We start from the raw sequence: 21,527 nt of genomic DNA, 5'->3' as shown, positions 1-21,527 counted from the left end.
GAAATGGAAACTGTTTAAAGACTATCTCAACCTTTAAAATCTACAGATTTAACAATCTGAATTGCATCAAAGTATAAACCATAGGCCCTGAAGCACAAGAACAATAGTTAATAATTTCCTGAAGCCCTTTCCTCAAATCTCTAATTTCACACACAATCTGCTTCAGAGAAAAAAACAACAAAAATAAACAAAATAAAACAAAACAAAAAATAAAACCACAAAAAATGAACAAAAGCTAACAAACAAAACCCACACACAAACTCTTGGATTGTAGATTTTTTGCTTTGTATATTTTTCCTGGCAGATATTTTCCAAGAGACTGACCTCAAATCCAAGAAACATAAAGGAAAATGACAAAATGCTATACAATTATTTTGATTTGACAAGAAGATAAGGTGCTTGTGACCTTATGGTTGACAGTAGATGAAATGCCACGGCAACTGATGCTTTTATATAAAAAGCAGTCAGAAAGACAGAGGGCCACCAGGAGATGGAGGACTGATGGGTTTCCAAGGCATAGATTTCCTTCCCTGACCTCTCCCAGACAAATATGACACCAACTACATTTAAGGATGATTTAACAGAAAACAGACTGCCAAAATGATAACTACAACGTGAATCACAGAAACTAAGGCTACATCAAGGAAGTACTTCATAATTGCTATATCTAAAATTAAAAGGGACATCACAACATTCAGTAGTCAGAATATGACTGAAGAGTTCTTTGAAGTATTTGGTAGTGTCTACACAAAGTACTGGGGTAGACAAACTACTGGTCTCATCAAGCATGTATGTTTGTGCAAACAAGTGGGAGCATTGACAGAGGCAGAAATAAGGAAGAAAAGTTGTTTTCAAGTAACATGCCCTTGATTCTGCTATGATTTTGAGCTACATTCAAGTGAATTCTTCTAGCACGTAAGGAAGTGTAGCAAATCATATAAAAGACCGTATTTAGCCTATAATTAATACCCATATCTAGATAGTGAAGGCGAATGTCCCTCCATCTGAGACAATGTGATTTTGTGATGTGTTAGGCTATGGAAGAGACTATAGTACTCCTGGCCGGTCAGTGAGAAAAATCTTCACACAAAAAGTACAAAAGCCCTCAGAAATTTCCCTAATTATGGAAAATAGCAACCTGTCAGACAACTGTAAATACCACCCTAATGCTTCTTCACAAAGTTCAAATCCAGCACATCGGCATGCACACAACAATCAGTGATGGGATCAAAGGCTGCATTTCAAAAGATTATTTTGTGGTTCATTTTTAAGGTATAGTTCATTTTCAAAGACATTGAGATTAATTTCCTCAGTGCAACGCACTGGCAACGGTCAAGGCTCTCGTTTTGCCACTCGTTCCCTCAAATATCAGCAATTTGCCGTAAAGTTCTCCCGGTTATTCATCATTCTTCAACTTCCCGTCAAGTTACAAGAAAAAGGCCGATGTAACGTGGGCCGGTTCCCGGACGGGGACGGGCCCTCCCCCGCCGGCAGGGGTTTGGGTTTGGGCCCGGGCCCCGCGGCCCCTCCCTCCCTCCCTCCCTCCGTCCGCCGGCCCGGCCCGGCCCAGGGCCCCGCGCCGCCCGCCGCGCGCCCGCCGCCATGGCAACGCCAGCGGGCCCCGGCCGGCCCCGCCCGCCCGCCCGCGCCGCGGGACGAACCGCCGCAGCCGCCGAGCCCGGCCGGCGCCGCCCCTTCGGGCCCGGCCGGGAGCATGGGGCTGAGGATGCAGGGCGGCAGCGGGCGGAGCCAAGGTGCGGGGGGCTCGGGGGCGGCTGCGGGAGGAGTGGGGAGCGCTCAGAGCTGGCTGCGGCGTGGCGGCCGCTGCAGCAGCCCGGGGGACGCGTTGCATTCCGACGCCCCCCCCGGTCTCCGCCGGCCGTAGGGGTGCGGGGCGCGGCCCGAATCGCCCCGGGCTGGGGGCGGGCGGCTCCTCCGCCTTCCCCGCTGGCGTGTGTGAACGGGCACGGAGCCCACGGAGTGGGCACGGAGCCGGCACGGGGCCCGCGGGGGCCCACGGAGCTCGGGGGGCTGCCCGAGCCGCCGTGGCTCCGGCCGCGGGGCCCGGGGGGGGTCGCGCCTCGCTGCTGCACACGCGGCCGCCCCGAGCCGTGCCGGCCCGTCCGTGCCGCGCGGGGAGCCGGCGGGGCGGCGGTGGAACGAGCCGAGTGCCGCGGCTCTGGAAGGGGACACGTACAGCCCGGGACGGGCTGTAATCCTGCGAGAGTCAGGGCCTGGAACTGTGCGTCCTACAGCCGTCACCGCACGGTGCCTCCTTACTGTACCGGCACCGAGTGCTGCTGTGGCTGCGCTTCAGGCTGCCGGGATCGGCCCCGTTTGCGAGACCGGTTTCTGTGTCAGCTTCTTTTCTTAGTCAACTTTCATCTTCTCCAAAGCTGTTATTCATGGGTTAGAATGGATTGTACCCTGTGTGTACAGCATCCCACGGAGTTTAGCTGTAGATCAAAGTGTTTTGGTTTGGTGGGATTTTAATGCAAGTGTAGTTGAAAAATAAAAGACTCCGAAGTTTTAAAGGTCTTTTAAAGTGATTCCTTACCCACATTTAGCCATCCGTGGGCTGCTCTGATGCCCTGTTCCTATGAATAGTCCTAGGGGCACTTGTCATTCATGATAAAAAAAGGTGCAAACATCCGAAAATGCTTGCATGAGCCAACTGTGGTTTTTGGAAAATACCTAAAATATTTTCAGATATAAACTTGATTACATGCATAATGTAAAACAATGGTAGGAATTATTCAGTGCTGCATTGTAATGTCAAGATCATACATCGCTGCATAAAATCAGAGCCATTTGAGATAACATTAGGCTGCTGTGTTGCATCTCAGTGTCAGTTCCAGTCTTTGGAGACAGTGACAGATGCCACTTCAGAAGATGTCTGATATCAAAGTACAGTTCGAACATAAATTCTGATACTATATGGGAACATGAAATTCAGAGCAAAAACTAGTATCTTTTACACCCAATTTTTATGCTCTCTTATGTAGTGTGAAGGAAGTTTTATGATGAATACATCCTTTTTCTGATTATTCTTAACATTTGTCAAAATACTTCTATAGACAATCAGAAAGCATGCCAATTGTTGAGCATAAAAAGGGAGTAAGTAGGATTCGAGATCTAAATTTCATTCAGGTTGTGGCAAGCTTTACTTGAATGGCTTCTGTTTAGCAAAAAAAGTTCAAAAGTAGGGAAGAATTACTGTGTGTCTGTTAAATTGGTGGGCCATTGCATTGTCTGCATAGGAGGTTACAATGGAGGCAGAATTGTGTGGCTGAGCAGTCCAGTGTGGGGGTTCTCGGGCACGCAGGAAGGATCCTTACAGAGAGCAAGGATTAGCACAGGCAGAGAGACTAATAGACTGAGCTGAGCTGGAAATCTGTGTGCCTGAGCAAACTTGGCAGAACAGCCACTGGGCTGCTTGCAGTGCATGAAAGGAGGAGAACACATCATATTTATGATTTCTCAAAAGAGTTGTATCTAAAATGTTGATACAGAGAAAGTGGGATATGCTATTCTGTGTCCTAGTTGTATGCCATTCAAAGTTTCTAGTTCAGTCTTACCCTCATCATTTTAAAGAAAGAACCAAAATTTGGCACTTGTTTGTATCAGGCCTTGTTTTGCCTAGTGAGAATACTGGGAATATATATATATATATATATTAATATTTCAGAGTATATAGGATTTTCATATAGGTCTTATCAAAGTTCAAATGAGGCTGAGATTTTTTTACCCTCCTAGAAATACCAAAGAATTAATCTGCTATGTTTTTCCCTAATGCCAGGTATAAACCTTGAAGTTATTTACTGTTTTATTTTCAGCAGCCAGTTAATATACTCACAGATTTGTAGTATGACCTCAAATAATCTGAATACTGTAATTTTAAACCAGTAATACTGTAATTTTAAATCCAGTCCTCTGCATTGGGCTGTTTAATGCCCATTGCTGTTCAGGTATGTGTTCAGGAACAGCAATACCTAACAGCATTGTGCACTTACTGTTAATGACACACATTTAGGCCACTTTTATCTTCCAGCATAAAGTGGGGGTGAGTGGGGAACTCACCATTACTGCTGCATGGAGGCTGCTGTTCAGTTTAGGCAATTTGCACAGGCTTCCAAGATTTTAAAACAAAATTTAAATGCTTCAAGTGTTTGTAGATAACATCATCTTATTTCGATTCTTCCTGCATTGTAGGAAGTCCTTGCATTAATCTGACTAGAGCTGAAAGGGAGTTAACACAGAGACTTGTGAACTACTTTTTTTTTTTTAATTGTTCCTTTATTTATCACTTGAACAAACAGCTTATTAAATTTACTAAATTATTTGTTTGGTAGTGCCAGTTTTTAGAAGCTGAAATTTTCTTTGACCAACAAGAAAGATGGAAAATTATCTAGTTATGTCTTCAAAGAAGGAAGGACATTTACAAGTTTTATTTGAATCACAACAATTTTAACTGAAATTGGGAAATGTTATTCAGTGTTCTTAACTTTTTATCAAATTTACCAAATTAATTTAATTTACCAAATTAAAACCATCACTCAATAAATTGTAAATTGTGTTTGGGAGAAGAGTCTGATACCCACCTCATCACAGCCTCCTTCCAGGTTGTTGTAGCAAACTGACATAAATTCATTTTCTTTTGCCTGCAGTTCATATCACAAAATGCACTACTGACACACACAGCTGTTTGTTTCTGCTTCTGGAGCATGAATAGAGCAATCATTTGCATCCAGAACTTCCCTTGCTGTAGCTTATAGCTAGAAAAATTTTAACAAATATTTTTCCAGAGTTATGTAATCAGATAAGGCTCAAGGTTACTGTATTATTTCTTTATGTTCCTTAAATTTTTTAGAGGAGGGCTTGACTCTTGACACTGAAATACAATTTTGGTTGCATGGTTTTAATTAGTACAGAATACTGTAAGATTGTTAATTGTAAAGGTCTGAGAGACCTAACTCTTAAGCATTGAGAGTATGTGTAAAGAAGAGCTTTTGTGTAATCCCACATAGTAAGTGTATAAATAGCACCCATCTAATTAATGGCTTAGGAGGTTATGTGTAGTGCTTGTCAGGGGGTGTATAATTTTTGTCATATTTTGCCTGTGATACTAATAATCCCATGCAAAATTCAGATGGAAAATTTGTAACTTTATTTCAAAATTGGAATACTCTGATTTCCTGGGTCTCTCTATTCATTGAGTTTTGCATCATGAAGTTTAGGTAATAATGACTATTCTTTCTGCTGGTGAATTCTGCTATTTATTAACAAATCTTAAATGTGATTATTTGAAAGACGACTTCACATGTGAGATTTCATACTCCCAGGATTGATAAGAGTTTTGGACGACTTCACATGTGAGATTTCATACTCCCAGGATTGATAAGAGTTTTGTTTTCAGTGAAACCAGAAAGGGGTCCAAGAGGCTTTTGTTTCACTTGCATGAACAGGAAAGAAAATGCAGGTGTGGTTATGACAAGCTTGCTTTGCCTTTCTGTAACTTGCAAATAAAATCGAGTAGTATCTGCATTCAGTAAGTGGCTAAATCTAAAGCCATGTTTGAAGGCCTATCATGATTGCATAGATGCTGCAGAAAAGTAGTGGAGACTTGCCACGTTTCCCCCTGTGCTCTTAATCTAGAGAAGGAATCTGTGGGTGGATCACTGCTCTCTGCTGGCCTTTTTGTCTGTCCAGTTCTGCAGCTGTTTTACCGGCTTCACCCATCTGTGAGTAAGAACTAGGAGCATAAGTATTACCCAGTGGCTGGGTAGGAGAAAATCCAACAAATTTTTTAGAGAAATACACATTTTTTAGAGAAATTTATTCTGTTCTGTGTTCATTCCCAGATATGTAAGTAGAGGATAAGAACTAGGCAGCCAAGGATAAGCAACCAGAGAAGCTTAAACTAGATGAGCAATTGTAGTTCCTGTAGCACCTGGTCAGCCACAGCTGAGCAAGTAGGGAGTGTTTGAGGGGAGGAATGGCCACAGGTAAGGAAGGGGCAACAAATTGGGGGTACTGAAAGGAGTTTAGGGGGGATGGTGCAAGATGCAAGCTACATGAATAGGAGAGCTGGCCTCATTAGTAGTACTAATAGAATATGGGTTCTTTTTAAGTATATCATGCTAATGTGAAGGGAAAACAGTTAAAAATAGAAAAGATTAGTTTCTTATTTAAATAAAGTTTAAATCCAATGTGGATTTTCCTAAGTAGGTTAATCTTTTAATGTACTCTGAGCTATCATCTTTCCTCTGTGTATTTCTATGTTGTATTCATATATACAAAAATTTCTGTAGCATAAAGAATTAATGGGTACTCTGGTTTGAAAATTCTCCTAGTACCAAAAGGTAAGGAACATGTATTTCAGGTCATAATTCAGTTCCCTCAAGTATGACATTGTCAGAGGTATTAGATAAGAGTTTCCATCACTGCTTGAACAAATTTTGGATTTCACAGAGATTATTTAAACCAGTTTTGTTCTTTCCTGGGCATATGTACAGCATTAGTGTTGTGTACTGTTAGTTGTTTAGAGGTAGAAGAGTTAATTCGTAGCAGGAAGCCCACTGAGGAGGCTATAAAACTGGTTGGTAGAATAAGCGTGGTAGTGGTGGACATCCTTGGTGTGTGTGAAATTCACAGCACAAGCCATCTGCATGTTGTTGCCTAAATTATCCACTTGTGCAAAGGTGTCTCTTTAACTATTTCTGGTTTAGAGCACTGAGATATTAGGGACGAAAAAAAGGCAGTAAAAGAAGCAAGAATAGCAAACCTTTATAAATCAGTGCAGTGGCCAGAGTCTTTGTATAGCATTTGTCAGCTTGGGTCCTTATCAGGCTCAGAGGGATCAAATGCCCAAATCTCTTGCAAATGATGCAATTCTAGTCTGTTAGAGGCAGAGGTGTTTTGCATTGCCAGCTGAGAGTAGGCCACTGTAGAGCTAGGAATGTGAGAGTCCTGGAGCTCCCAAAACCAAACTGCTGCACAAAAGGGTCAATATTATTGACTGTGATAAGCATATTCTTCTGGAACAGCTGGGGAGACCTGGGGTTTAAATCCACCTGGGGCTGAGGGCTGTTTGAACCCAGGCTAAGGTCTGGGAGCTGCCTTTTGGAAATTACGGTGTTCACAGGTCTCTAGTTAAGCTTTGATGTCTTGTAGTGCTGGATTTAGATGCCTATATCCAATATCCCCCCTAGGGTCTCTATATTTTTATGGATTATCTTTAAAGTAGCAAGTCTTGATGGGTAAGGGTAGTGTGATAGATTGATTTATTTATTTAATTTTCATTTGCTATGACTGAAGTACATGCTTGTTATGAAAATAGTAAGTCTAATACTTGTGTTTAAAATCTTTTCTGGGAGAGCATGGTAATGAAAGACTGGGCTTCTTTCCAGCATGTACTCACGTTCCAAATCTGAAAAGGCTTTGTAGAAAAATCATTTGTATAAATTCTGCCTATCCACTAACAACCAGGAAACAAAGTAAACCACCAATTTCTATAACTTTTAATACTGTAAAATCAGAAATGAAGAGAGGATGCATTTTAAACTAAAATAAAGATAGAATTTAAACCAAATATCTTTCCATTTTCTTTGGAATAGTGTGGTTATTACTTACGTTAGATACCAGCTGGAAAAAAATTTAGAGAAAGCTTTTTTGGTTTTTTCTTCATTGTTGCTTAGTGTCATAGAAGGAACTAAAAGATCAAGTAAATTTTTAGAAGTGTTTAATTTGTTTGCTGTCTGTACTTTAGGAGAACACTCAGTATGAAAATCCTGATTTTATATTCAGTGAGGACAATCCACTTACATCTATAAGGAAATTTACGTTTAGATCAGATAGTTACATGTGTTATATATCAAAGATATTTTTTTAGTTATCCTCTCGTTGTTTGGTTTATATTTGATTAGCTGTAAATTACTGTAAATCCCACCTTCTCCTTTAAAATTCTCTTCACATATCTAAACCTTCAGTTTGTTTCTGCTGTTGTGTAAATAACTGAAAACACAGCTGGAATCCAAATAAATACCTGTTCAAGTCAAAAGACAGCCTGAAGTGATAGCTGTGAAACTTTTGACCATTAGCGCTTTCTACCTTCAATAAGGTAGAAGGAGCCTGCACATACCAAATTCTCCAGTTTCTTCTCTGACATTAACAACAGGCTTCTTCATAATAAGAGTGATTTCTGTGCTGTCTATATGTCCTTAGTCAAAATAGAGGGCACAGAAATATTTTTTTATTTTTCCCGACTGACACTTTTTGACAGTTTTTTTCGCCTGTGAGATACTGAGTCCGACTCCTTTTTTCCTCCCTGCTCCTTCCCCGGGTACAAGCCGGGTACAAATGAATTGTAAAGGACTAAACCAGCAGACAGTTTTTGCGGTAGAATTTCCACTGTGCCATCTGCTGGTGATGCAAGCAAGTGAACCTTGTGAAGTCCAGTCTTCCTGCAGTCCTGAACAGTTGTGTCTCCAGCTGAAGATAGAAAAAGCAACAGGTTTCTGAGTGTCCCTGATGGTGTTTAACACGGGACAAAGTGATTTAGCTTACTTGAAGAGAATCAATTGTAAAGAGAGCAATGTCTGCTTTTTTAAAGTGATCATACTTGCCCTTTTAGAATTCTGTCACATAAGGGTGAGTTAGAGGTGGTACTGTAAGCATTTACCTAGCAATACCATAGATGCTTCCCTCTGGAATTATCGCCTAGCTCTGAAGCACAGAAAACAGTAGAATATTTAGGTTATTAGAGCAGTTGTGAATGAAACACTTCTGATTCTCAGTTGTCTGCTGTAATCCAGATTGCAGGTATATGTGCATGCGGGTTTTTATCACTAGAGAAAATTCTATCAACTGAAATTTATAATCTAACATTCAGGTCCTCCTAAAGAGTTGCATTCTTCCATGGAAATCATGGGTTTCAGGGCGGATCCAGCTAGACTGTGAATACTACTTGTATGTAGTGGTGTGTGGTAGAGAAATAAAATATTTTAACAGGAAAGAAGTGCTTTATTGGAAAAGGTTTGCAGTCAGTGGAAACATTCTGAATCTAATAAATCTAATAAACATATGTTTGGAATTTTAATATTTGAAAAAGAATTTATTGTTCATCCCTATGGATCTCCGTTTAAATCACAAACTGAGATAAGGAAAAGTTGTACCGTGACGGGAATGAGCCATTTGAAATTGATACAGATGAGCAGGAGTGTTGTCCTTTGCCTTTTAAGATAACAGTATAAAGTTAAAACAATTGCAGGATAGTGTTGAAAAAATCTCCAAGAGCATTTTCTTTTTTTTTTTTGTTGTCCTTTTTCAACTGCCGATCTGGCAACTTCACAGCAAAAGGAGTGAGTTATTGCAAACACCACAGCTAATAGTGTAAATCCACAGAACCCTGTACTCTATAAAGGCTGCCTTTTCAAAGTATGAAAGTGATTCAAGATTGCCCTGGTATTTTCTGTGCTTTGTAAGAAAGGTTGAATCTGTTGATCCAGATTTAGTGCTATTTCACAACAGGGGAAAAGTACTTTAATTCTCTTTTTTTTCTTAAGATATTTTTGTGGCCTCCTATACTAGTCACAGTCATTCATAATTCAGTACAGTATGGCTTTTTTATGAGGCCTTGGGTAAATAATGTTAAAGCATCGTTAATTGAATGGTTTGTTTTGCTGCAATCTCTACTAATTAATATTTAAGACACCATGTTAACCATCTTGTGCAACATGCTGTTGAACTTAAAAACAGAGTTCTATACTATGGTAGTTATGCATGTAATTGCAATAGTACTTTACCAGTTGTTATATAACAGTGGGAAATGAAAAAGAAGCCCTGGACAGCCAGGTGCTGGGCATGCTGGAGGTAAGCTATGAGAGCTGGGATGGAGAGCTATTACCATGTTTGGCATGGCTGTCACCATGGCTCCCTGCACCCCCAGTCAGTTTGTAATGGTGTCTGCCTTTATCACCCCAGCTGAGGTCGCTGGGAGGAGATTCCTGCTCATACTGGGAAGGTCCAGTGTGCTTTTCAATGGGCTGAAAGGGGGAAAGCCAGAGGTCAACAGGAGCAGTAGAGCAGTTGAGTTACCCCCTTCACCTGCATGGTGGTTGCAGACTCTTGAACTGACAGCTGAGAAGTACAGTGGGGATGGGAAGACCACATGGACCTTGCTAGTTAATAGTATTAAATTCGTAGAACTTGTCTGTACAGTTTTAGAATTAATGTTAAGTAAGTGTGGTTGGTATACTTACTCTGTTAAAAAAATCCTGTTTGTTTTGGTTTGCATTTTATATACCTTGGATCCCTTAAAGCAGTGCTCTATATACACTAGTATTTGTAGTCCTAGCAAATCTCCTGTCCAAATTTGTTCTAAAACAAATTTGTTCTAAAGCCAGTTTTTAAATCTTAGGTTGCATGACAGCCAGTGGTTTTCAAAGAGGAGATGCAGATCTTTTAATCCACATTCTCTCATTTTTCAGAACACCTGGTTGTTTAAGTTTTTTTGGCATCTCCACTTGTCTGTGGAGTTCCGAGTCTATCAAAGTGCCATGAACTTTGAATCAAATTGGAGGTTAGCATAGAAGCAGAATCATGACTGTATCTCTGTACGGTTTAATGACCAGTGTTAAGTTCAGACTAAAGTGTCCTGATGGGCTGTTCTGCTGTTTAGCTCACTGAACCACTGAGAGCACTATCATTGTATCTTGGTGTTTAGATTAAATTATTTAACTACACTTGTAGCTCAGTGATTATAAAATGATTGAAGAAGATATTGAAGACGATCCATTAGAACCGTTCTTGCATTCTTTGGAGAAAGACTTTATCTTTTCTATAAAAATATGTGTGGGGATTTTTCTCTAACTTTCGTTTTTGTTTCATGTTTAGTGAAAGTGAATGACTGCTCAGCTCTTGTCATTCCCAGATGTGGTCCAGCAAGTCCATTTAAAGGACACTTAAGTAATAAAAGTAATGGTAAGTAATGTGTACTTTCATCAGAAGGTTGACTTGGTTCCTTTTATGTGAATTCATTGATTTTGTGCTTAAAATATTTTTCTTAAAACTTTTGCATCAAGCTTATTTGGAGAAGTTTAATAGTACTTATATTTAGTATGCGTTACTGAAAATACTTTCAAGGAGTTAGTTTTGCCTTGACTGTACTGCTGGCTATAAACTGGTAGCAAGATGAACAAATATATAAAGATCTCCAATCTCTATTAGCTGTAATATACTTTTATATATAGATGTTTACCACAATTAAGAACCCCTGAGGTTAAACATGTTCCTTTAGAGCCAGTAGTTTACATGGGCTAGTTTGTGATTCTGTGCTATACTGACACCTCAGATACCTTTTTTTTTTTCAAAAGAACACAGAGTGAAGAACAGGAAGTTTCCATGTTAACATTTTCATGGTACAATTTCAGCTACTTTTGGAGCTATTTATTGAATTAATGGCTCATTGGGGAAAGAAAAAGGAGACAGGATGATTTCATGTGATAGTAACTGTAAAAAAAAATACTGCCTTTGAGCAAAGAAGTTAAACAGTCTCTTAAAGTTTGTGACTTTGAATTGCAGTTAATGACTGTTTAAAATTGGAGTACTCTTTTGCTTGCCTTTCAAATGTTCAAATGTATTTTAATCTTACAGCTTTCTGCATTGGTTCCTCTCGAAATCTATCTAACCAATACCTGATCAGAGATCACATGGTGGTTCATTATAACAGAGTTCTTGCAGCCAAAGGTAAAAATGTGCATGTATGAATGAGCTGTCTCCCTCTAAATTTAGCTCAGTCTCTCATAATAGGCTCATACCAAGAAGAGATGAAGTGGATTGTAGAAAATTGCTTTTTCTTACCCAAATGTGTGTCAGCAAGGAGATGTCGCTTCTACTTAATAATACTTCTATATTTTTGAGATGAAAAGTTTTGTGTGAAAACATTTTCCTTAAATGTTACCGAAGATCCTACCTTAATTTTAGAGCACTTTGTGCTGTATTGGCTTCATTCTGCTTTTGATTAAATAATGAATTATGAAATAATAGGCTGAACTGAAAGTCATAGTGATAGTCATAACAGCAAACATACAGAAATTATTTTAGGAATGAAGGCAGAACATTTCTACTTAGATCACAATGTCTTTCTTTTATTATTTTTATTTCAAAAACTTAATCTTTTGTTCATCTTGCAATGAATAGTAATAGCGAGTTCTAAGGACTGTGAAAATTGCCTTGTGTGTTTGCAAATGAGAAAATCACGTTACTGACAGAGTCCATCCTCACAAGTACAATACTCACAATGTTATGTCTCATGACATACTCAGTATCCTCAGGTATGCAGGTAAATGCTGTCAGAACAAAATGTACAGAAACCTTTTGAAAGATGTCTTCATTTAAGTGATGATTCTTCCTTTAAATATGTGTTTTACCCAGAAAGCTTTATCTCAAATCCTGGGACCCTATTAACAACAACCTAATACTTTAGGTATACAGTAACTAGCATGTTTTGAAATAAAGAATTAAATTAGTCTTTGTTCTGTGTTGGTTTGTTACTGCATTTTTCCAGCTATCACATATACTAAGTAAATATTGAATCACTCACATTTGGTGTTTTTCTTATTTTCAGCCGCTGTAGACTGTTCTTTGCCAAAAAGTAGGTTGGCCAGCATCAAACGTGAGTACTTGTTATATGTTGATTCTGCAAATGCTTCTGTAAAACTAACTTGGCAAAAGAGCCAGCAAAGAGTAACAGTAGCATATAACCCTTAACTGAGCATTCATGTGTCTGCTTGTTTATTCAACTTTCACATCCTTCTTCAGCTACTTGGAGATACGTTGAATCTGCATCCTATGGAATGCTGGAGACAGGGATCTGGGCAGTCAGTGATTAGTTGTGCTTAGCAGGACAGTTCATTTGTCAATGGCAAAACTGTCTCAACTGCAAGAGATAGGATATTCTTAAGTATATGGTACATAGGATATTCTTAAGTATATGGTACAAATACATAGACAAAATCCTGGACCTTTCTTAAGAAGAGCCTTTGAGGATTTCTCTCACTGCTCAATGTGTGCACGTAACTGATATCTTTTTTCTGACCTGCATTACTCTATATGCTGTTCCATGTGACTGAGATTCCTTTACAAAATATAAGATAAGAAACTGCCATTTAGGCTGAAAATTTTGCAGTTAGCAAAGAGGTAATTCCATGGGAAACACCTACTTTCAAATTCATCATTTTTGGTCTCACTGGCTTCTCAGTATTTAAAATTAAGACTACACAGGCATATCTTGTTCAGTTTCTGCACTATCCTTATAAATTCTAGGTTTTTATAATGAAATTTAAAATTATTTCAGTTTTATTTCGTACCTAAAATTAGAGTGACTGCATTTTTTCCCTGCAGTTCTATGCATTGTTCATCAAGAAATACACATTTCTGTACTATAATGACCTTATAACCAAGTGTGACATATTCAGGTGTTGAGCTCAGTGCAAGGTACCATTTGTGGAGTCTCTGGTAAACCACTGGAGAATCATTTTTCTTACTCTGTGAAACAGATTACATGGAGATGACAGCCAATAGCTCAGACAGGAAGAATGTTTCAAATATGCTGAGGAAGAAAAGTAATGGAAAAGGGGTTTTCGAATACTTTCAAAACAATTTCTTCTTTCTTGTTCAAGATGAGATATGTCATTTATCCAGGCCCAATTTTAACTTCAATATAGCTGAATATCAGCAGTATGTCTGGTGTCACTGAGGATGAGGGGTTTTCACCTTTATTCTCACAGTAGTTTGCTGTGAGTAGTTCTCTCAGTAGCACTTCATTGTTTCAACTGAAGCATATTATTACTTTTTTCTCTTTGTGTTCTTTGTGTAGTTATTGCATTCCAAATAAAGTTTCTGTTCCCCCTCTGTTTCAAGAATTGGGCAAGGGGGTAAATTTAGTTGAAAATTCTAAGATTTATTAATAGAATAGAGTTACAAAACAGAATTCCTGCAGATACTGTTAAGAAATACCTCCTGAAAATGTGCTTCATGTACTGCTGGAATAGCAGGTGAGTATTTCCCTTTGGGGTTGTTGCCATGAATCAGTCATTAGTGTTTAAGAATTAAACATGATACTGTAGTTGGCATTCTCCCTGGCCAACTGAATGTGTTCTGTCCTTAAAGTGGATTTAATTTCCACTGTTCTTTTCCTGGTATCTTAGCTGGCAGCAAAGCAGGCAAGGTGCCATGCCCCTGGGCTAGCAGTGAGCATGTTCCTGTGTATTAGATCAGGCTTACTGACTTAAAATAGTTGTTAGAATGTGAAACTTCTTGAAATGTGAAACTTCTATGTTCAGAATTAGTCCAAGCATGTTGATTGATACCAGTGGCCATTAAAAGCCTGTGGTTGTGAAACTTGTGCCAGAAAACTTGACAAAGGCTATGCCAAGTAAGACAGCTGCTGCTACACATGCCTGGTTTCTAACAGTACTAACTTTTCAACCCATATGTTTAGAGGTTTTTTCCACAAGGCATATTGATAGTACAGCTTGAACCCAGTGATGAGTATGCTTAGGAATGCAGGTCTCTATGATACTGGGGCAGGGGGAGAAGAAGAAGAAAAACAAATATTCTCAGAAGTTACCCACCATAGATCTATTCTAGCCTGGTGGAACCTGAATTCTTGGAGAGAGGGCAGCGAGCGACAGGGAGAGACAGCAATTCAGACTGATAGTAATGTTGGTTTCTAACCTTTAAAGGGGTTAAGTTCTAGCAAAAATTTCAAGAAATACATATCGTTATGTAATTCTGTATTTAAATCTTAATTTTTCCCATGAACTCTTATGTCTTTACACTTTTACACTTTACGTTATGAAAAAGCAGAGATCTATGAAAAGGTGTTTTACATGTTTTGTTGTTGCTGCCATTTTACAGGAAACTTTCACAAAATCACCCTATCTCTTTTTTTTCTGTTAAATCTTGTCCCTAAGTATGTATTTCTGAAAATGAAAATTATGCACAACTAAAATAAGCTCTTTAAATTCAAACACTCAGGTAATTCTAGTGCCTGTGTTATGTCTTTGGAAAGGTCTTCTAATATATTTATCAAGTCTGAAATTTAGTGAGCAGGAAAACTTATAGAAAAAAATTTTCATGAATCTGTACTTTTAACTGTAGTGATATTACTTTTTTCCCCAGAAGTTATTTACTGTAAAGTTTCTTCAATAGTAAAAGGAGTTGGGGTTTTTTATGAGGTAATTAATTTTAGATGTGTACATCAAAAATACATTTTTCACAACTTGTAGTTGTGAAAAGACTTTAGATCATCTAGATTGATGTCATGAGTTAAGCAAAACAAAAATTGAATCCAGTTGTTCTAATATGGAACTTAACAGCCATATTGAATGTGGTAAATAAAGCACATAAGCAAGAAAAGCCTGCTGTCTTGACTTGTAAAGGTCAAGAAATAGAGAAAACATAACTTTCTTTTGTAGCTTTTTCAGTTATTCATCATTACTACTGAAAATGTGTCCCTGATCTTTAATCTAATTTACCCAGCTTTACCATCTGTCTGCTCGTGGGGAGGACTGTTGTTTTTATACAATTGTCTGTCATTACTCAGGATTGCAAAGTAGCCATAGCATACAAGAGAACAAGAATAAGATTATGCATTTCACTTCTTTTCAGCATTATCTCAGTACAGTGTGTCTAAATTGGCCTTGGGGGCTGCCCCAGTGGTAACTTGGAAACACAGTCACTGTCAAGGGCCACCTGGAAGCCTGATGGACCTCTCTCTAGGGTGCACAAATGGAGGTTTACCTGGGCAGGCTTAGATGTTTCCTTCAGGGCTGGGGCAGCATGGCACAGGTTGTGTGCAGTCACTGTTGGCAGGCTGCTGTGTTCTTCATGAGGCTGACAGAAGTATGTAGGAGATGTCTGCTGGATGAGGAGCCCGTAGGAGCATCAGAGGCGGATGGATTTGAAGGATTCATATCTCACTGTTAGGCTTTATTTCCAAGTCTTAGCAATGACCAAGTTACACCATTAGTAGCTTTGCCAAGTAGTATCAGATTTCTGAAGTACATACCCTCTTACAGCTGTTACTTTGTATTTGGTACAAGCAAGGCTTTTCTATCAAGCCCTTAATAAATTCTTTTACACCATCCTATTTTATGGTGATTCCTCCATTGTTTGATGAAACAGTGCTACTGATACCCGATGTAAAGGACTGAAAAATCATCTATTAAGAGTTATGAAAATTAAAATTTCTGTGTTAAAGAATTTAGACTTAGACTTGTAAGGGACCTGAACTTCATAGCTAAAGGCAAAATTCAGTTTATATTTGATAAGATCTCGCTCCAGGTGCTTAAATTATGTTGTACTGGAAATTCATGTAGAGCCAGGCAACTGATAGTAAAAATTCTTAGAGAAGGAAGAGCTTGCTTGCAGAAGTAGTATTGCTGACTGATGCACTGGACAGTTTAGTTATGGTCACTAGGCACTTCAAGCTCAGCTGAGATGGTGTTTGTATGATTTATCTAAAAAAGAATTCAAAAGGGAAACAATAACTCCAAGAGTGTTTTTGCAAAAATAGCTTATATGAAAACACAGTAGAGAAATTCTGAGTATTGGATAATTCCTTTGAGATACATTGTTCTGTAAGCTGAACTCAATTTAAATCTAACTTTGTATTTCATTGTTGCCGTCAATTATTTACATCAAAAATGAAATAACTTGAAGTTTAACTGCAAGCTGTTTTGTGATGTGACGTGATAAATTTAGCAATTGGAAATTCAGAGCAAAGGACAACCACTGGCATTCCAGATCATACTGTCCTGAGTGCAGAGCTTTTAAACTAACTAGGACTGTGATATATATGATTCATTTGTTTCTTCCAGATTTATGAAATTTTTTTTATAACTTTAAACGTCTTGAAATGCTGCTGCAGTCTAGACTTACAGCAAAAATAATTGAGCCCATAGAGGGAGTATTCTAAAAGGGAGATAAAGTGATGTGATCTCTGCTTTGAAGTGTGGAAGAGTATTTGCCTAGGCAAAAGTGGCAGATTGATCAGTGGCTTATAGGTATCTCTTTATGAGAGGTGCTACAGTTTAACATCTGAAATTCAGTCTTTCTTATGCTTCCTTTCACTGACAACAAAACTAAGAGAATGGATTCATGGAGTGGATGCAGTAAGGTATGGAATCTAGGTTCACATACTGAATTTATCTGATCTGCAGAATCACTAAATTGTTTATATTCTAATACTTTTTCTCCTACTCTACTATGAATCTGTGGGGTTTTGAGCACAGTAGTTAACAAGACACAATTAATCTTTAAAGCACTAATAAGACTTCTAAAGGGACTCATTATTGGGATTTACAAACTGTATTATTTTATTACTACACATTTTGTTTTCCGCTTTTAAAAAGATGAAAAGTAATCCAGTGGTTTTCTTTTCTTTTTTTTTTTTTCATTTATTTGTCACAAGGTATTTACTATTATGTACTTTTCCCATATTTAACTCTGCATATGTGACATGTTCCTGGAGCCAATGTTCAAATAAAAGCTACTTGCAGTGAAACTGTTTTAAAGTATCTGTTAACAAATGCAGTTTACTTCCCACTAGTCTATGACAGTATGCCAAGGGCACTTCTTTCAAATTAAGTTTATGGACCTCACTGAAAGCTAAAGAAGCTTTATATCTCTAATGGGTTTAAGCAGAAGATTCCTTAAACCATGAGCAGTATTTTCAATTCAAAGCTAAATCTCTCTTTTGAAATTGGATGTCTCTTGAATGCTGGTCTCTTTCTTTCTGTGTTTAATAAATTTGCACTGCAACACAAGTGGTAATGTATGACAGCCTTAAGTATCTTCAGCTCCTCTCAGTTGTAACACTGTAATTAGTGCCTCAAAGTTCCAGGCAGGTTTTCTATCTGGCTGAAGTCAAAGCATAAGACTGGATTCTCCAGTCCTTGCATGGGTAGAGGACATGAACCAAGGAGAGGTAGGGCAGCGTGCCTGTTTCTGCATTTGTGTTACTTGCTGGCTGTCTCAGAGCTATCCTAACTTACCTCCAGCTGTTTACATCTACATTAACTCTTTTTAGAAGGCTTTCTCTCTCTCTTACTTTGCTGGTTTCAAAACTCGTGGCTTTTACCACAGATTTAGCCTGAAAATTCCTGATTTGGCAATAAGATGTGTATACTACTGGAGTTTTCTGACATTGTGTTTTGCACGTCTGTGCTGCCTTTCAGTACGTGAGTGACTTGGTGGCTTTTGGAGCACACTTAATGGATTAGCTGAGCTAAGCTCACCGTATGACAGGTGTGAGGCAAGGACTCCACATTTCCCATGCAGGTGGTGGTAGTCCCAGTGAGTCATTCTGATATCTTGAGATAGCCTTAGCTGGAATCCTTACTGTTCTTTCATTCTTTATTCTCGTGCATAAGCCATGCTTTGAGTGAAAAGTCACAGTACCAGTCCTGGAGGAAGTTTTTTTAACAGCTTTGAATGCCAGTGGTAAAGGCATTCATGTATGTCAAATTTCAGAGTTTCTACTGTAAAGAGCAGAATAAGGACAAGATGGGAATTCTGTTTTGCAGTAATATTCACACTGCTTTGCACTTTGCCCAGACACTCCTGTTAAGCCATGGTGTGCAGGTGAAACATGCAGTAGAATGTTAAAGCTTGTGTTGTCATAGGCAAACCCACTTTTCACCTAAGCACCTGAGTGTAAGGAATTTGCTGTTTCAGACACCTACTCACCCTTACCCATACTTCTGTATGTATTGCATTTTTGCTTTGTAAGGTTCTCATTCACCCATTGTTTCTCTAGATATTTGTTCAATCAGCCATCACCATTTTACCTGAGCAGTAGGCAAGATATGAGTTTTTATAGCCTCCATGGATGTGCACACACAGACACCTTGTATTGGCCCAGAATAAGTAATTTTTTATCTCAAATATATGAAATGTCCAACCTGTAGCTAATTTTTGAGTGCTTCTCTGTAACTTTTAAGATAAACACAATTAGAAATAATAGTAATTTAGAACAGACACAATAACTCAGTATAGAAGGAAAAACATTCCATTTTAATTATTTAATGGTACAGTATATTTTATCATTCTGTTAAAATGTATATTTTTAATTCAGAGTTGTATAATGTAGCATTTGTTAACCAGCTAATTTTTTCCCAGTAATTTAAGCAGTCTCATATTGGAAGTACTCTAATAGCATATGATGGATAAATTAGCAGCCAAAAAAAATTACTCTATATTTTACAGATCGATTGTAAGAATCAGAAGAAAGAGGGAGATTCCTGAGTAATGAGAGCAAAGATTTCACATCTGAAAGATTAACTTGCATCTTAAAAGGGGACTAAAATGTATAAATGCAATGAATACACTTACTTAAATATTTCCTTGAGAGTAATATGTATGTAGGGTACACAGATGAATGCAATTTAAAGGTTGATTAAATGTCCTCAGATTGCTATAGCTCTCAGCTGTGTAGAAGAATGTACCACACCAATCCCTGAAGTTTTTTACATTTCCATGCATTAAATATAGTAGTGCATGTGCAGATTGGGGTCTCCCAGAGTATGATATAAATATATTATGAAACCAGAGAAGAAATCCTCAAAGGCCTTTGTGTGTCTCTATCAAACAAATGATTCATACATTTGGATATGTGTTAAGTGTAAGAAAATTTTCATTTGGTATACAGACTTCAAAAGTGTGTTTGCCTAATTTTTTCCCTGTTTGGGAATGAAATTATTAACTTTTCCATCAGCCTCATTTTGATTTTTCAACTTTGCAAATTTTGAGTGTTTTGTCCAGTTCTGAGCCCCTCATGTCAAGGAAGACATTGAGGTGCTGGAGTGTATCCAGACGAGGGCAACAAGGCTGATGAGGGGTCTGGAGCACAAGTCCTGTGAGGATTGTGTGAGGGAGCTGGGCATGTTTAGCCTGGAGAAAAGGAGGCTCAGGAGAAGCCTTGTCACTCTCTACAACTGCCTGAAAGGAGGGTGTAGCCCGGTGATGGTCAGCCTCTTCCGCCAAGCAACCAGCAACAGGACAAGAGGACGCAGTCTTAAGCCATGCCAGGGGAGATTTAGGATGGACATCAGGAAGAATTTATACATGGAAAGGGTTGTCAAGCCTAGGAATGGCCTGCCCAGGAAGGTGGTGGAGTCACCACCTCTGGAAGGTTTAAGAAGCAGCTCAATGTGGCACTTGGTGCTGTTATTCAATTGGTGAGGTGGTGATTGGTCAAAGGTTGGACTCACTCTTGGAGGTTTTTTCCAACCTAATTGATTTTGTGTTTCATCTGTTAAACCTGGCTGCTCATAATCTGCCAAAACTTTGGACTGTATTGTGTAAGATTTAGATGACTGATGGCAAACTCATACACAGAAAATTTTCCTGTTTTTTGGGCTACTTCATCTGATTACATAGATACCTGACTCAACTTTCTGCACTGCAGGTGAGGTCTTGGACTGCAGACCAGTGTGCACTGATAAAAATGCCCCACTCTGATCTGACAGTAGCCCTCTCAGAGCTGGCCTTCATTTTTTCTTTAGAAAAATTTGCTTGCTCTGCCCTGTATTTCTGTATTTAGGAAATTTTTTTAAGTGTGGATTTTTTTGCAAGTCAGATTTGCTAACAATAAACACAGGGTTTTTTGTGAAGTACTGGATGAGAATACAGTCAAAGGAGTTCTAGTTGTAAAAAACTGATAGAAAGCTTGTAACTTTTTGAGCAAAATGCTCTGTTAGCAATCCTGAGCTTGGAAGTCTTTTATGCTGGTGTTTGTTGTGAGGTAAGAAAATTTCAGGAAAGTTAAGGCACAGCTTCAGCTACCACTATACTCTATTAATACTTTTTCTTTTAAGAGTAAACATAAATTTTATAACTTCTGTGTGTTGGAAGTTGAATGTGTCTCAATAGTCTGACTTTTCTGAGCAATTGGAAATCTCTACAGTGTTTTCAAATCACTTAGGGAAACAAAGAATATTTCAGTTTGGATCTGACCAGCTTTGTCTCTTCCCTAAGTGGCTGACCAGCAAAGAAGAGAGAAACTGAAAAAGAAGATAGCCAGGTGTAGAGAGAAGTTAAGTGTGTGTGAAGCTGCCTCTCCATCCCATCCAAGAGACAGAGGAAGGCTGCAGTCATCCTCTTGTAGAAAGGTATGTATTTTAATTCTGTTTAGTGGATACTATCATATACTTGCCTCCCATGGTAACAGCTGATCACTGCTGTGCAGCAGTGAGGACTGGCATCTTTCAAGCAGCAGAAAGTAGACAAGGGTCTTCCTGGCATGTGCCCAACACTGAATGCATGTCTTGACCTTCTGATAAAGATGTCAGGTATCTGGATGAAGAGTGCTTGCCGTAAATACAAGCTCTAATTACCCTTGAATTCTCTTGCTTTCACCTCAGCTGAAATTCCTGTCTTCTGTCGCTCCAGCTTTGTACCATTTCCTAAGGCAGAGCTCTGTCCCTTCCAAGCAGAAAAATCTCCACCCTTCCAAGCAGAAA

The 21,527-nt window shown here is 38.8% G+C and overlaps 1 protein-coding gene across 1 annotated transcript in view; it reads left to right on the top strand.

Annotated features, from left to right (window-relative positions):
- Positions 1-1,634: 1,634 nt before the first annotated feature.
- SPATA7 (spermatogenesis associated 7) overlaps positions 1,635-21,527 on the top strand; it is a 35,287-nt gene continuing 15,394 nt past the window's right edge. Inside the window, exons 1-5 of the mRNA XM_084207490.1 lie at positions 1,635-1,754; positions 10,894-10,980; positions 11,653-11,745; positions 12,626-12,673; positions 21,043-21,176. Of these exons, the coding sequence (XP_084063616.1) occupies positions 1,715-1,754; positions 10,894-10,980; positions 11,653-11,745; positions 12,626-12,673; positions 21,043-21,176 (402 nt within the window). The 5' untranslated portion in view covers positions 1,635-1,714. The remainder of the gene's footprint in view (positions 1,755-10,893; positions 10,981-11,652; positions 11,746-12,625; positions 12,674-21,042; positions 21,177-21,527) is intronic.

The sequence above is a fragment of the Fringilla coelebs genome (assembly GCF_963513975.1).
Source record: "Fringilla coelebs genome assembly, chromosome: 6".
NCBI classification, from domain to species: domain Eukaryota; kingdom Metazoa; phylum Chordata; class Aves; order Passeriformes; family Fringillidae; genus Fringilla; species Fringilla coelebs.
Note: the sequence above shows the minus strand (reverse complement) of the source record. Positions and strands in the feature narration are given on the sequence as shown.